This window comes from Acipenser ruthenus, chromosome 1 (assembly GCF_902713425.1).
Source record: "Acipenser ruthenus chromosome 1, fAciRut3.2 maternal haplotype, whole genome shotgun sequence".
Lineage (NCBI taxonomy): Eukaryota > Metazoa > Chordata > Actinopteri > Acipenseriformes > Acipenseridae > Acipenser > Acipenser ruthenus.
The window spans coordinates 3,492,933-3,510,365 of NC_081189.1; the positions used below are offsets into that span (position 1 = coordinate 3,492,933).

Sequence of the window (17,433 nt, forward strand, 5' to 3'; positions counted from 1 at the left end):
GCATTGTTTTGTTGCAGGACAGCAGGATTTAAAGTTCCAGGGAAAGGGAATGGCAGATTCCACACCTCATACACACTCAATCCTAGATTCTATGATTAAACTTAACAATAAATAAGTTGCGTTGACAGATGTTTCAGCTTCTGCCTTCATCGGTGTAAATGTACTGGTATCCCTGCTATAGCTAACTGCCTCCTCTTCAATATCTGCAAAAGATTTTAACAAGGGATTTCTTATTAATTCAGAAGAGTGGGGTGTGGCATTTACCATCCTATTTTAGAGTTTGATTTCAGGGACAAATTTAAAGTGTTGATAGTAAGACTGATAGTAAAATGTTCATGCTAATTATCTTATTGTATCTTTGTTTAAAAAAGGCCTGTAAATTGGTTTAATTGGGGTTTGACCCATTTTGATCAGGTGTGTAGGTTTTGAGGTGTGAGGTTCTTATGCTGTTTTGCCACTGATCTGAAATGAATGGAAAGATTTTCGCTGTGATGGGCCTATCCTGATGCACAGGAGTTTTATCATCAAAAAGGTTTGATCTGGATGAAGACCCAGAAGTGAAACTCGCACAGTGCATTTAATAGTACAATGCTATGTCTTCATTTATATTACAGCGCATTCAGACAGCTCTCCAATGAAGCTGAGTGTATGGTGCTCAGTGCTACGACCATGAAGAACCTGGAGATCTTGCAGAATCAAGTAGGGGACTTTTTATTTATTTATTTATTTTTTCAAAACATGTTTGAACTTGAAATCTGCGTTGATTAGATGTGTCGGCTGTGGTCCTTCCTTCCAGTAACACTGACCAATCCCCTAGCAGATATGTATTTGATCCGTCCAGTATGTTGTTTAGGGTTATTAGATGTAATAAATATGAAAAAGATGATATTGTTTAATGATGGAGCTCTCAATAAATAATGGATGCCAAGTTGGAAAAATGACTTTTAATATATGCAGAATTGCACAAGTGGGTCCGCGCCGGATTCAGTACACATAATGGGGGGTGAGACAATAGATATCGTGCAGATATACTCTGGCACTGCCATTGAAGACAAACCAGTGTTTATAGCAGACAAGTGCCCATCGTCGAGACCCTGGCCCTTTGTGTGGTTTAGTGTGAGCAACATTGACTGTTTCCCTACCATCTCACATACTTTTAATATCAACACAAAAATGCAGCTTTTAACAAGGAGTATGAAAGAGAGAGATTTAAACTGGTGGAGGTGTTTTTAACAAGGAGCATGAAAGAGAGATTTAAACTGGTGGAGGTGTTTTTAACAAGGAGCATGAAAGAGAGAGATTTAAACTGGTGGTGGTGTTTTTAACAAGGAGTATGAAAGAGAGAGATTTAAACTGGTGGAGGTGTTTTTAACAAGGAGTATGAAACAGAGAGATTTAAACTGGTGGAGGTGTTTTTAACAAGGAGCATGAAAGAGAGAGATTTAAACTGGTGGAGGTGTTTTTAACAAGGAGTATGAAAGAGAGAGATTTAAACTGGTGGAGGTGTTTTTAACAAGGAGTATGAAAGAGAGAGATTTAAACTGGTGGAGGTGTTTTTAACAAGGAGCATGAAAGAGAGAGATTTAAACTGGTGGAGGTGTTTTTAACAAGGTGTATGAAAGAGAGAGATTTAAACTGGTGGAGGTGTTTTTAACAAGGAGCATGAAAGAGAGATTTAAACTGGTGGAGGTGTTTTTAACAAGGAGCATGAAAGAGAGAGATTTAAACTGGTGGAGGTGTTTTTAACAAGGAGCATGAAAGAGAGAGATTTAAACTGGTGGAGGTGTTTTTAACAAGGAACATGAAAGAGAGAGATTTAAACTGGTGGAGGTGTTTTTAACAAGGAGCATGAAAGAGAGAGATTTAAACTGGTGGAGGTGTTTTTAACAAGGAGCATGAAAGAGAGAGATTTAAACTGGTGGAGGTGTTTTTAACAAGGAGTATGAAACAGAGAGATTTAAACTGGTGGAGGTGTTTTTAACAAGGAGTATGAAAGAGAGAGATTTAAACTGGTGGAGGTGTTTTTAACAAGGAGTATGAAACAGAGAGATTTAAACTGGTGGAGGTGTTTTTAACAAGGAGCATGAAAGAGAGAGATTTAAACTGGTGGAGGTGTTTTTAACAAGGAGTATGAAAGAGAGAGATTTAAACTGGTGGAGGTGTTTTTAACAAGGAGCATGAAAGAGAGATTTAAACTGGTGGAGGTGTTTTTAACAAGGAGCATGAAAGAGAGAGATTTAAACTGGTGGAGGTGTTTTTAACAAGGAGTATGAAAGAGAGATTTAAACTGGTGGAGGTGTTTTTAACAAGGAGCATGAAAGAGAGAGATTTAAACTGGTGGAGGTGTTTTTAACAAGGAGTATGAAAGAGAGAGATTTAAACTGGTGGAGGTGTTTTTAACAAGGAGTATGAAAGAGAGAGATTTAAACTGGTGGAGGTGTTTTTAACAAGGAGTATGAAAGAGAGAGATTTAAACTGGTGGAGGTGTTTTTAACAAGGAGTATGAAAGAGAGAGATTTAAACTGGTGGAGGTGTTTTTAACAAGGAGCATGAAAGAGAGAGATTTAAACTGGTGGAGGTGTTTTTAACAAGGAGTATGAAAGAGAGAGATTTAAACTGGTGGAGGTGTTTTTAACAAGGAGCATGAAAGAGAGAGATTTAAACTGGTGGAGGTGTTTTTAACAAGGAGCATGAAAGAGAGAGATTTAAACTGGTGGAGGTGTTTTTAACAAGGAGTATGAAAGAGAGAGATTTAAACTGGTGGAGGTGTTTTTAACAAGGAGTATGAAAGAGAGAGATTTAAACTGGTGGAGGTGTTTTTAACAAGGAGCATGAAAGAGAGAGATTTAAACTGGTGGAGGTGTTTTTAACAAGGAGTATGAAAGAGAGAGATTTAAACTGGTGGAGGTGTTTTTAACAAGGAGCATGAAAGAGAGAGATTTAAACTGGTGGAGGTGTTTTTAACAAGGAGCATGAAAGAGAGAGATTTAAACTGGTGGAGGTGTTTTTAACAAGGAGTATGAAAGAGAGATTTAAACTGGTGGAGGTGTTTTTAACAAGGAGCATGAAAGAGAGAGATTTAAACTGGTGGAGGTGTTTTAACAAGGAGTATGAAAGAGAGAGATTTAAACTGGTGGAGGTGTTTTTAACAAGGAGCATGAAAGAGAGAGATTTAAACTGGTGGAGGTGTTTTTAACAAGGAGTATGAAAGAGATTTAAACTGGTGGAGGTGTTTTTAACAAGGAGTATGAAAGAGAGATTTAAACTGGTGGAGGTGTTTTTAACAAGGAGTATGAAAGAGAGAGATTTAAAATGGTGGAGGTGTTTTTCACAAGGAGTATGAAAGAGAGAGATTTAAACTGGTGGAGGTGTTTTTAACAAGGAGTATGAAAGAGAGAGATTTAAACTGGTGGAGGTGTTTTTAACAAGGAGCATGAAAGAGAGAGATTTAAACTGGTGGATGTGTTTTTTTGTTGTTTTTTTTCATATAGACAAACTGTAGGGAAAAAGGCAGCTTGCTGTGGGTCCTCAACCATACCCAGACCCCCTTTGGCCGGAGATTGATGAGGAAGTGGGTGACACAGCCCCTGATATCGGCAAGGTGAGCCTCCTTTAGAAAACACGGAGATGTCTGAAAATAGATACAATCTCATTTCTGACAATATCAGCCACATAAAAAAGCTTCAGGAATATGGCATGGGGAGTTGAAGTATGCATTACTCACAAAAAAAAAAAAAGTATTTAGCAGCAGTTGATCCAATTCAGTTCATTCAACTGGCCTGCTCTGGAGGGGGGAGAGTTCATTTAATTCCCCTTACTACCCCACTAGCTTTGCTTTATATAGGTTATTGCTTGCTCTTTGTACTGGTATGTGTTTTGAGTTACGTATTGCAGTTATGTATTGCAGCCTGCTGTTCATGCCAGCATAATTACCAAAGGGAAATCAATAACCATGCCTTTCATTAAACTAGCTTTAGAGTACTTCAGTGATTGGAGTACTGGAGTACCCCAGTATATTTTCATTTGAAATTGCCTCCCCCAACCAATACAACCCACTGGCAATTTCAGCTGCTCCTTTTATGAGTTTTGAAATGTAGTAGAGAATCCCCTGTTGTAAACAAGAGGCCATTGACACTGACGTGCCACAGAGAAGCCCGTCATAAATACAATTCAGTGCAAATTAAAAGGAGGTTATAAAGGAGACTGCGCTGGGATCTTTTTAATATGACACTAAGTGAGGCTTCAGTCTCGAGGTATTCTTCCTGACTCCTCGGCTTTTGTGGATTACTCCGGATTGGCGATTCTGCCTGCGGATTACCAGGGCTCACATAGCCGTATGTGAAGATGAATAAAGCACAGCTTAACCTTTTGGAGCTGGAGTTGTGCAGAATATGCACATGCTGGGCTTGGTAACCTTTGTGTGTTTTGACAGTGTGCCCGGTTTACCAGAAACGTTATATAAAGTGCCTCTGCTGCTAGTTATTAACCCTTTCAGAGTGCCCTATTTTACCCTGTTTTTCTTCTCAAGTTTGAATGCCCAGTTATGCTCCCTCAACACAGCAATCCCCCACAACAGAGAACTGAATGCCTGTGCGTCCCCCGATCCCACGAGCAAGCCAATTGCCTTTTTACGCCCAGGAGCTTGAGAGCGGGTGCTAGTGCGCTACCGGCCTCTGGAGGACAAAGGCCAGTACTGCAGGTGTGCGCCTGAGCTCACTGTGCACTTGGCCAGTAGGGGCCGCTGTAGCGAACGGAGGAGAAATGGTCCTTGCTGATTTTACCTTATATAACCCATAGGAGCTCCAGAGCCAATGCAACACTCCCTGAGGAATCTGTAAATACTGTATTTACTTAAAACAAAAAAAAAGTTGACGCAGAGGGATGAAATTAACAAAATCTCTCTCTCTCTCTCTCTCTCTCTCTCTCTCTCTCTCTCTCTCTCTCTCTCTCTCTCTCTCTCTCTCTCTCTCTCTCTCTCTCTCTCTCTCTCTCTCTCTCTCTCTCTCTCTCTCTCTCTCTCTCTCTCTCTCTCTCTCTCTCTCTCTCTCTCTCTATATATATATATATATATATATATATATATATATATATATATATATATATATATATATATATATATAAGCGTAACTGGAAGTCTAGTCTAGTCCGTGATTTGCAAACTCTGGCTCACAGCTTCCTTCTCTTGACGTGAGCAGTGCTACAGTGTTTCGGGTTGGAGATCTAGCAGTAGGGAGTTTGGGTTAAGGTCCATCTGTGCCACGGCCTCGCCAGCTCTGACCTCGCACTGCTTCCTAATCCCTTTCCTCGTTTTTTTGTTTGCCTTTGTAATGCTCAGCTTCTGTGCTGTTTCAGGGAAATCCAAACTCGTCAGGATGCAGTGGCTGAAATCCTCTCCTCGGAATCCAGCGTCCTGGCTCCCACCCGGAGCCTGCTCAGCAAGCTGCCTGATTTGGAGAGAGGCATCTGTAGCATTTATCATAAAAAGGTGAAGCAAATGAAGAACAAAATAGGCCTTCCGTGCCAAATTATATTCTACGTTTTCTGAATCCTTTAAAAAAAATGTTTTTATGTATCACCTGTCTCTTTACCAACAGCATGGTTTGTATCTATCAATCCACAAAGGAATGCAGGTGCTGTTAGTGGACCTGCATTCTCACTCAAACAACTGTACAGACACTGGCTTCTGGTAGTTCCTTGCAAAAAGCCTCTTTTTTCCACCTTTGGTCATATGAATAATACAGAGCACAGGCTTTGTTAATCCACTATATTCCATGATTGTCTAATTAAGGTTCCATTACCAGTGCTGTAATGAACAGGTTCATTGCCGCATTGTTTTCACCTCTAAATCCATTCAGACAGATTCACATGCTTTAGGTTTGTTTCGTTACTGTTGGTACACACCTGTATTCTATGATTCTCACAATAAGCTTACGTTACGGGGGGTGTCCAAAAATAAATAAATAAGTGTGTACCAATACCACCAGTTCTAGTAAAAGCTGAGGATGTTTCAAATGATCTGGATTGTGCAGGAAGTAACTATAGGTTTTCAGCAGTTTCCCATGATTTTATTTTGCCTTTGTATTTTTCTTGTTGCGTGTGGGTGTGGGTGTGGGTGTGCGTGTGGGTGTGCGTGTGGGTGTGGGTGTGGGTGTGGGTGTGGGTGTGGGTGTGGGTGTGGGTGTGGGTGTGGGTGTGGGTGTGGGTGTGGGCGTGTGCGTGTGCGTGGGGGTGGGTGTGGGTGTGGGTGTGGGTGTGGGGGTGTGGGTGTGCGTGTGGGTGTGGGTGTGGGTGTGGGTGTGTTTTTTCCTGTGCTCTATTCCATTGTTTGTCCAGTCACATGGTTGCTCCTGCTCTGACCCTGCCCTCGGAGTTACTATTGCAGGTACCCTAGCAGCGGCTACCTGTCATTGCAATTGTAAATAGTTTGCAAAGCCAGTTTCTTGTCCCACTCTATTTTTCAGTGGATACCACAAACCCCCCTTTTACAGTTCCAAATAATCCTACAGGTGGAAGTTACATGGTGCATGAATGTATTGTTTAGCTCCCTTTCAACATTTATGTTTATATTTCACAAAATACCGTTGTAAATCACTCACCTTTTTAGAGTACATATTTAAATTGAGTTTTAAATTGGAATACCATGAAACCTGCGCTGACCAGCTGAGCTGACGACACACCATGATGAGTTAGGCAAAGATAGTGAGGTATCCAAAGTCAGAAATAAGAAAGCCTCATGCATAGCTGACCCCTGTTTCATTTGTGATTAAAGTAGCAAAGCCCCTGCAACCCGTTGCTAGATTAAAAGGTTTCAATAAAGAGTCAGCTGAAAAATAAAGGTGTTCCTCTAAAAGTGATCTATTCCAGTGGCCGTGAAAGGAGCAAGCGTGTGTCTAAGTGTTGCGCTGCTCTTCCCCTCTGCGTTCCAGTGCTCCACGCAGGAGTTCCTCCTGATTGCCAGCGTTCTGTCCCGTCTGGAGGTGGAGCTGCGGTCTCTGGTCCCAGCTGCCCAGTCCCAGGTGCAGTCGGCCCTGCTGAGAAATCTCCTGCTGGAGACCCCACAGCTGCTGGCCCCAGTGCATCGCTACCTCAGGGTGCTCAATGAAAAGGCAGCCAAGTGAGTATCTGCAGTTTATTACTGAAGGGCTGCTCCCTTTTCTTTCATTTTTGAGGCGAGCGCAACAAAACGGATGACTTGCCTTTTTAGAGCAGTGGTGCACAGATCCTCCTCTTAATCGTTATTTATCAGGGATGGAAATACGACTCCCATTGCATAGCAGTTTGATCTATTCCTGCTTTTATTAAGACACACCCGAGCGTCATACCTGTACACTGTGGCTAATCGAGATCAAAGTAAAACCTGGAATGGGTGAAACTGTCATGCAATTGGAGTCTTATTTCCATCCCTAAGATAGAAAATAAAATATGCACTTTCACGTATTGATTTGTAATTATTTGATTTAAAAGTTTGTCTTTCATGTATAAAAAATAAAATGAGTATTCCAGGACAGAGTGGGCTTCCTACATGTTTCAGACAAGACAATTTCCTGTTGCACAATGAATGGGTTGTAAGATGTTTCAATGAAGTTAACCTGCAGAGTATATTGTCAATAACATCATGGACAGATAGAAACATTCAGGAGTTACTAGCTTCTGCTTCTGGTTCATTTGATTCTAGGACTGGAGATAAAACCGAGCTGTTTGCGGATCTGACAGATTTCCCTGTAATCCGAGAGAGGAAGGAGGAGATCCAGGATGTTCTGTCCCAGATCCAGGAACACCGGCGAGAGATCCGGCTAATCCTGAAAAATCCCTCCCTGGATTATGTGACTGTGTCAGGCCAGCAGGTACCAGCAGTGAACCCAGCAACCCTATTCCTGCCACTGAGGCTGCATGATCCAGTATATGATCATAATATAGGGCTCTGTGCTGTTGTTAGATGAAGCAGTCTTTCAACATTTTCAAGGATTTTAATCAAATCAGCAGCTAGCAGGCATACTCTGACTGCCAAGAACATTAGAAAGACCTGGTTAGTGAACTGAGGAGAAACAGTGCTGATTTTTCAGAAAGTGTCCAGTGTCTTTTACCCCTTTCCACTGGCACATTGAAGCAGTGAGGGCCCCAGGCCCTTAAGGTACAGGTGGCTCTCCACTGGCTATTTGTGGAGCCGAGCAAGGATCAAACCGTGAATCTGTCTCGGAGCTGAGCAGGGCCAGGGGCGGGGTTAGCTATGTGTGGCATTACGTTGTGGCGTCTAGATTGTCAGCTCCACATTGCTGCTCCCTCTGAGAAGCATTCTTCTCCTCTTTGCGTAATCAGCCCGTCGTTGCATTTCAGCTGTGTTCACTGACATATGAAGAACAAAAACAGAAAAACAACCACAACCTCTGGATCTGTCACTCACCTTGAATATAATGCCTCTTAACTGAGATCCAACCCCTTTCTCTGAGAAGTCACTGAGATCCTACCCCTTTCTCTGAGAAGTCACTGAGATCCCTACAGCTTTCTCTGAGAAGTCACTGAGATCCCTACAGCTTTCTCTGAGAAGTCACTGAGATCCTACCGCTTTCTCTGGGAAGTCACTGAGATCCCTACAGCTTTCGCTAAGAAGTCACTGAGATCCTACCCCTTTCTCTGAGAAGTCACTGAGATCCTACCGCTTTCTCTGGGAAGTCACTGAGATCCTACAGCTTTCTCTGGGAAGTCACTGAGATCCTACCCTTTCCTTCAGCGTGATAGGAATTGGCTTAACTTCAGTCCTGTAAATGTCCCCTTCCACCAATTATCACCTCTTTGAAATGTCACAGCTAGAATGTAATGGATGTTAATGAGGACAAGCTCCTGATCATATCTCTTTTAATATCACATTTATCTAATTTCCACCCCCATGGGAAATAAGAGCAATGGAAGTATACACTTAGAAGTAAATTGCTGTACACTATTTAAATGTTCAGAATATAAAGTACGTCTACACAGCATAGCATGCTAACCTTGTGTTTTTAATTATTACGGTATGTGTACAGTGTAACATTTATCATGGTTTTAAATGAGCTACACTGCTATTGTAATCCATGCAATAAATGGTGCGCTTGTTATATGCATGCCTAGTGTTTTGCCTGGGTATCCAGTCGGCTCTGCTCACTCTCTTCTTATGCTCGCTCCCTTTGAAGGGATATCTGCCTTTGTTTTTCCAGTCTGCAAAATCTGTGTCTGCCTTTAAAAGCCGTTGTGTTTTGAGATGTCTTGGACAGGCCTGTAAAGTTACGTCAGATGTCGTTTATTATACTGTATGTATGATATTATGTGTAGAGTCTTTCTATTTACCAATGCTTATCTTTTTTAGTTTCTGATCGAGGTCAAGAACACCATGATGTCAAAAGTACCACCTGACTGGGTCAAAATTAGCAGGTATTTGAAATACTAACTTGTGTGTGAATTTTCTGTGTGACCAAACTGATTCACTATTTTATTGTGGACAAGAAACCCTTTTTTAGAATGGCTGCTGCTGTTATAGGATTTTATTTCATTTTATTTCTGGTGCTGGACCCAGTCCTCCATATTTCTACCACTGACAGAATAATCAAGTTTTTTGTTGATGCAGTCAAATGATTGAGGTTTGCACATCCTGTACATTTGTCTGCCATAGACACAGGTGCAGTATGACCCCTGTAACATTCCCATAATTATAGTCAGAACTTTAGGGACTGTTTTAAGGAATGTTTTGTTCAGGATTTTCTTCTTTTTTAAATCAAGTTTTCAGTTAATGAAACCTTTTCAACTGTTTTCTTTGTTTATTCTAATTTGACAAAGCACAGTTATAAACTTAAGTCTTCCAAAAACAGTCCTACAAAAAAAAACAAAAAAAAAAACACATCTTCAACCTGTCCTTCATGTTTTGTCAGTAGGGCCCATTATCTGAAAACCTGATAGTTTTATTCCACGTGGGGGTGCAGGTTCCAGACGATGGGAGGATATAGTGGCAGTGCCTGTATCTTTGTAACTACACACGCACGCACACACGACACTGCAGGCACAATTGTATTTATTGTTTGTTACGTTTGTTACTCGACGGTCACATTTGTCTCGACCGCTGCTCTGCAAAAATAATAATATTATTACATTTGTTACAGGACAGCCATATTTGTTTTAACATCTGGTCAGCAAGAATGGGGAGGTTAAAAAACGCACTCTTCATCAGTTAAAAGCTATCCTGAAACAGCACGTCTCTATCTGGGGACTGCAGAGGATTCCACAGGGAGTGCTGTTACAATATTTTTTAAATTGCTGTCTGAAAGGGTGATCAGGTTTTAAGCTGGGCCATCAGTTCTTGTGTTTTTACATTTTCAACTTGGTATGTTTGGAGGGGTAGATAATTGGAATCATTGTCTGCTGTTTATAAAGCACTGATCATGCTGGCTTGTGTGTATTGAGACTGAAGTAGAAGTGAAGTGATTGCAGCTGATGGAAATTGATTTTTCCCACTTTCTCCAAAGCTGTGGAGTTGCACATAGTGCAGCAAATGATGAAGTGAAACCCAGTCTTTGGGATTCATTCAGTGGCTGATGAGTCAATTATACTGGCATAAGACACATACTTCCCTCTCAAATACAGAGCTTGCTCTTCAGTTGAATGGGAGACATTTGCCTTTGAACCGTATGGTGGTTCAAGTCCAGCCCTTGCCTTTCCATTCAGTGGAGATACCAATTCTTTACAATGGGGCCCTGCAGTAGCCAATGGGGATGTGAGCTGGAATCTAAGGGTTTAATATTATACAAATATGGACTGGAGTGAAGGTGTATAGTGGAAAACTGTTGTCCACAAGAGGGATGTGGTGTCTGACTGGGGATTATATTATATATTTGTTTTATAAACTGTGAAAAACAGCTTTATCTGCTCTTGGTTTCCCTTTTTTCTTTTTTTTTCTTGTTTTTTCTCCATGAAACCTCTGTCAGTTTTTGGAGAGGAGATACTGCTGAAAGATGGCAGTAGATTTTGTTTTTAGCGTTGTTTAGAATTTGTTGAAGCTGCTGTTCAGAAAGCTGAGGAAAACCCGCTATGAGAATATGTGCTGCTGTTATGTAAAAAATTCAACTATATGTGCTGTTGCTATGAACGACAGTTGTTAAGAACTTTGGGGGCTATGGTGCCAACTATAATCTGTCATGTGATGGTGTTTTAACAAGTCACAAGACGGATTTTAAAACCGAGGTTTTAATAAAATGTGTTACATCGCTGAGAGCCGTTATGTATCCTCTATATTCTCATTGCAGTGGCCTTCGAGGTTCTGAGGGTTTTGTAATAGTCAACGAAGGGATTTGAAATGCAGAGTTTCAGCATAAGAAGTGGTTAAAGTTTAAGCTTCAAGCCTTGGCCTTCAGCCCTGCCGCTGCTTCCCGGAATCTCGCTCGCCTCTCATTCATTCAGGAGTGTGTCGTCGTGCACTTCATGTCCTCGACTGTGTGAAGTGTGTGGGAGGCTGGAATTTGTATTCTGCTCCGCAGGGAGGGGGCGGATCTATGCACTGTTCCTGAATGGAGTGGCATTGGCTTGAGCGGATTTCAGTGCCGGAGAGAAATGGAAAATGGGTTTGTTTTCTTTTACTATAGAAAAGAGTGAAAGCGAGGTGGGAGGGATGAATTGGATGGAATTTATTGTGAAAGAGGAACTTGGTGGCTTTTAAACTGCAGTTTCATTAATTAGTTTCCTTTTTTCTTTTCTTTTTTTAAGTGTATTTTTTTTTTTTTTTTTTCCAGATGCTCAGAACCGGTTCAGTTTGAATGGCTGTCGAACTGGAAGTAGCATGTTACACATTGTTTTTTAAGCAGGCAGTCGTGTAATGTAGAAAAAGGCGTGGCTTTATTATGTTGTACTAGTCGCCTGGGAATACTGATGCACACTCCTTGACACTTGACCCCTGACCCTTTAGAAAGTGACCCAAAAAAATTTCAAATAAACATTCTTTTTTTTTTTTCTGATGAATAGCCCTAGTTTGATCTAAGATGTTTAACATTTATCTTCAAATACAGTCCTAATATATATATATATATATACTGTGTGTGTGTGTGTGTGTGTATATATATATATATATATATATATATATATATATATATATATATATATATATATATGTATAAAACTATGGATATTTTAATTTTGAATGGGCTGGAAAACAAAAGTACTATAATTAATACAATATAATACAGTAAATTACCTACGTATTTAATAAAGGAGATAGGCCCTCTTCGGTACGGTACAATGCATGTTAATTATTTTCGAGCCTCTTTTATGCATTGGTTTCCATCTCTTTTGATACAGTCGTTGTATGTTTTGTTATATGAATGAATGTGAACGTGGTCAATGCTGTCACCGAATACATTCCGAACAGTGGTGCTTTGAATATTTGTCCCAGCTCTAGTTGTGTACAGTGAAAGTCGATGATCTTTTCAATAAACTGTATTGTCAGTTAACCAGACCACTACCTGCTCCCAATAAAACACCTCCTTAGCTGTTTAACATTGTGCTGTGTTTCCAAAACAGAGCTCCTCATTTTGTAAGCAGTGCAGAATGTACTTAAATAAACTGATGAAGTAACAACACACAAATGTGCGCTGAATATTTATAATGACTGATATCTGAGTTCAGCTTAGTAAACTAAACTAAATCACGCATTTTAAACTTGACACCCCCACCCCTAGGCTTGAAATATTACCACCTGTCACTTCTAAGTATGTGTATTATTGAGGTTCACACTGCGGTCAAACACTTTTAATATCATTTGAAAGAGACAGAGTGTAAATGTTGACTTTCACCAAATATAGCAAGAAAGCTGTAAACATACACACTATAGGGCTCTGTATGCTATATCGTGCCACCAGATTGTGGGGTACATGGGAGCCACGACCATGCCGTCTTGTAACTGGTTCTGCAGGTAACGCGCTGCCTTATCAAGGGGGAGCACTGTACTTGTAAACCTCCTGTTCTTTTATTTCTCAAAGTAACATTAAGTGGAACTCTGGTTAATATCACTCACATTTAAACAGTCATAAAACAGAGTGCGATAATCATGAAGGTGACAGTAACCCCATTGATTCCCATTATGTCCTGGCCAGGACATTTGTTGTGACACTAAGCAGGGTTTGATTGCATTATATTAGAATATGTTTATGTTTATTTTTTTAATCTGTCTCTTTGTCACTATATCAATTGTGTCGTTCAGTTATTTTTAGCCATTTATTGCTGCAGAAAAATCTGAACCTTTCCCAATATACTGTACGCATGATTGCTAATTCTGCTGTCTTTCTGGGCTGCTTCATCGCCATTAAATAATTGAGACTGCATTAGAAGCTGTCAAAAATCACAGTTAACAAGCTGCGTTTTTCAAATGGGTTAACTGTTTATTCAGTTCAGAAATCTCAGAATAGTGTGTGTCCCTTGCATACTGAATTCTCATTATCATGTGAAAGGAATGCTTTTCTCCTCGCTTTCAAGTGCCAGCATCTTAGTAACCAAGTGCTTTTATCCCTTATCTGTCGGCGCTGAAAACAGAGTTTCTATATTAATGGCACTTTTAATTTTTGGTTTCATTCATCCCAAGGTCTCGGTGCCGGGCTGATAATAAAGTGAAGAATGACATTGCTGATTGCCTAGTAACCTGCCTCCCTTTTCTCTGCAGCACAAAGGCAGTGGGCCGTTTCCACACGCCTTTTATAGTGGAGAAGAGTCGGCGCCTCGGCCAACTGCGTGAACAGCTCACCCTCGACTGCTGCAGCGAGTGGATTAGCTTCCTCCAGTACGTCTCTGCAACCCCAGGACACTGTCTGTGCAAACCACGGGAGGGCTGATCCTACGAGAAATCTGTATATTCAAAAGGGGTTTGCCCTTTGTGACGCCTCCACTTTTACCAGGCTTCTTCAGTGGATACACTATGCATTTAGCATGTTTTAACCTGGGTTTCCATGTTCTATGCATTTAGCATGTTTTAACCTGGGTTTCCATGTTCTATGCATTTAGCATGTTTTAACCTGGGTTTCCATGTTCTATGCATTTAGCATGTTTTAACCTGGGTTTCCATGTTCTATGCATTTAGCATGTTTTAACCTGGGTTTCCATGTTCTATGTATTTAGCATGTTTTAACCTGGGTTTCCATGTTCTATGCATTTAGCATGTTTTAACCTGGGTTTCCATGTTCTATGCATTTAGCATGTTTTAACCTGGGTTTCCATGTTCTATGCATTTAGCATGTTTTAACCTGGGTTTCCATGTTCTATGCATTTAGCATGTTTTAACCTGGGTTTCCATGTTCTATGCATTTAGCATGTTTTAACCTGGGTTTCCATGTTCTATGCATTTAGCATGTTTTAACCTGGGTTTTCATGTTCTATGCATTTAGACACCTTGTGGTGTTAATTTGCTTTTGCATTAAACTTTACACCGCCTTATTGAATAACTTTAAGATTGTTTATCCCAATGTGATGGAACTTATTGAATAAGACCGTTTATCCCAGTGTGATGGAACTTATTGAATAAGATCCTTTATCACAGTGTGATGGAACTTATTGAATAAGATCCTTTATCCCAGTGTGATGGAACTTATTGAATAAGATCCTTTATCCCAATGTGATGGAACTTATTGAATAAGATCCTTTATCCCAGTGTGATGGAACTTATTGAATAAGATCCTTTATCCCAATGTGATGGAACTTATTGAATAAGATCCTTTATCCCAGTGTGATGGAACTTATTGAATAAGATCCTTTATCCCAGTGTGATGGAACTTATTGAATAAGATCCTTTATCCCAATGTGATGGAACTTATTGAATAAGATCCTTTATCCCAGTGTGATGGAACTTATTGAATAAGATCCTTTATCACAGTGTGATGGAACTTGGTCAGACCAGTGTAATGTATCCTGGCATGTCAATGTTTCTACCTGGTGCTATGCGTCTGACTGATGCCTTTTATTTAAGCTTGCATATTATTGGACGAAGTCCGCTGCCATCTGGTGATGTACATTGTTTATTGGTTTACTACGCGATGTGTGCATTTAGTAACCATTGGAGACAGTTGGTACAGTGTTAAGTTTGCTCTTGTTACGATGGATGGGTGGCTGGTGCATGCAAAAGGAAAGCACCCAGCAGTGACATATAGAAAAGCCAGTGGCATGTAGGATTTTTTTTTAGTATAGTTTGTTTAGTATAAAGGCTACTTTTCAACCTTACAGCTATTTTTATAATTTCCATGTATATATTAGGAACGGTTGAATGCAGTTTCTTTCAGTAATGTAATTTGATATTACTCATGTTGTTCTTTCCCTTCACAGCCAGTTTGGTGAGCACTACCACACAATCAGGAAAGCAGTTTGTCACCTAGCAACAGTTGACTGCATCTTCTCATTGGCGGAAGTTGCTAAGCAAAGCAATTATTGCAGGTAACTAATTTAGTCTTTATTCTATCTTGTTCAGTTAATGATTTTGACCAACTGACATTCTAGATCTTTCTGGAGGTAGTGTTCTAAAGACACACAGCCATTAGCAAGAAGCTTGCATAACAGTGTCCTGCTGACAAGTCTTATGAAATATCCTGAAGGATCTCTCCTCTCTCTCTCTCTCTCTCTCTCTCTCTCTCTCTCTCTCTCTCTCTCTCTCTCTCTCTCTCTCCCTCCCTCTCTCTCTCTCTCTCTCTCTCTCTCTATCTATCTATCTATCTATCTATCTATCTATCTATTTATCTATCTATCTATTAGACAATTTTAAAAGCTTGGCTGAAACAAATTACTTTAACAGAGAAAATGTCGGGTGGCTTTGTATTATATTACCTAGTTGTTTAGCATTGTCATGCTAACAGGTGTTTTTCTCCATCCAAAAATAGAAGTTAATTAAAAATTAAGAAGTTTTGTAAGCAACGCTTTATATGCGTTCTAATGCTTACATTGCATTAGGACCAATGGATTCCACAGCTATGGCAAATGTCAATAATTCAGTGTAGATTAAACTGCTTCCTGTCCTTTCTAAAACCAGCAAGGTTCTAGAGAGCCTCATTTCCTCTGTTAATGTGGTTCACTACCAGGGCGAGAGATCAATACTGGATGCGCTTCATGGAATCACCCAGCCAGGCGGAGATGAGGAATGGTCACCCAAGATTTACCACTTTAACCTTTCCTATTGAACAGGCTTTTGAAAAGGGGCTGCTGTTCATTAACCTCACCTGGAAGAACATTAAGTAAAAAAACAGAAATCAAATAAAACATCTTTATTAAGTTCATCCTTTTTATTATATGAATCAATAGTTGTTGCAGCTAATTCACCCCCCTTCCATTTTATAGTCCTCTCATTAGACTCCATGCCAGCGCCTTTCTAGGGAAACTTCCTTTGAAGTGAACAAACTGCAACTGTCTTCTAAAAAACAAACAAACAATGATCTTCATTGGTTTCCAGGACAGAGGTTCGTAACCTGTAGTTTGTGAGTAAACCACAAGTGGTCAGTTTCTTTCCATTAGCCTTTCACATATTTGCTGATGTAATCACTGTAGTACTGGGGACATGTGACAAGGTGGTCCTCAAAAGTCAAAGCAGGATAAAAAATAAAAATCCTCCCAGATCCCCAACATTCAAGACCATAAATAAGACTAAAGGAACAGCACATCCCAACATCCCAGTTGTTTCTCATCTACCTACTCCTGCCTAAATCAATGAAAAGCAGTGCTCAAATGGAGCTTCTATGATTTCGTCTGCAATTTTATTTTAATGCGCATAACCATACAGAGCTATTGTTTTGCTTGTAGTTTTAAAGATGTTTTTGGTCGTGCCCTGCACACCAGAATATGAGTGTGATAGCCTGTGTCGTGTAATGGAGAGCAGAGGGGAAGCTCTTTGGTATAAAAAAGTTGAGAGGTGAGATATTGGGGTATTGGGGTCCGTGAAAACAAAGCAGCCAGACAATTTGAATTGTCCTTGAATTCTCCTAATAGCCACTTTTAAAAAGTATAAAATTATAACAAATATGGAAGTTGCAGTTATTGGTCCTAACACTTCATAAAATGACAATGTCAAATTGATCTTGAAAGCCCGCACAGCAAATTTCATGGTGAGGAATTCTCCATGCTTGAGTGCCAGATGGTCTTTTTTTTATTCTTTTTCTCTCCTACAACAAACAAGCCACTTCATACAGAGACTTTTGATTTCCTGTGTCAGTTATTCTTTTGGTATTTTATCTTTTTTTTTTTTTTTCTAGACCGGTGGTGCTGTTTTGAAGTTGTTTTTTTTTTTTTGCCCTTGTCTAGACCGGTGGTGCTGGAAGATGAGAGGCAGATAATAATAAAGAATGGCCGGCACCCTGCTATTGATGTACTGATGGGAGAACAGGACCAGTATGTACCCAACAGCACTGAACTCCTCGTGAGTATCGCACTGCGGATGAAGGAGTGTTAGTCATGCAT

At 40.2% G+C, this 17,433-nt stretch overlaps 1 protein-coding gene across 1 annotated transcript in view; it reads left to right on the forward strand.

The window, feature by feature from the left end:
* Positions 1 to 17,433, forward strand: part of LOC117403778 (DNA mismatch repair protein Msh3-like) — a 75,044-nt gene that overhangs the window by 22,366 nt on the left and 35,245 nt on the right. Inside the window, exons 11-19 of the mRNA XM_059032159.1 lie at positions 615 to 699; positions 3,492 to 3,601; positions 5,353 to 5,485; positions 6,927 to 7,114; positions 7,676 to 7,844; positions 9,341 to 9,405; positions 13,670 to 13,786; positions 15,319 to 15,426; positions 17,278 to 17,392. Coding sequence (XP_058888142.1) covers positions 615 to 699; positions 3,492 to 3,601; positions 5,353 to 5,485; positions 6,927 to 7,114; positions 7,676 to 7,844; positions 9,341 to 9,405; positions 13,670 to 13,786; positions 15,319 to 15,426; positions 17,278 to 17,392 — 1,090 coding nt within the window. The remainder of the gene's footprint in view (positions 1 to 614; positions 700 to 3,491; positions 3,602 to 5,352; positions 5,486 to 6,926; positions 7,115 to 7,675; positions 7,845 to 9,340; positions 9,406 to 13,669; positions 13,787 to 15,318; positions 15,427 to 17,277; positions 17,393 to 17,433) is intronic.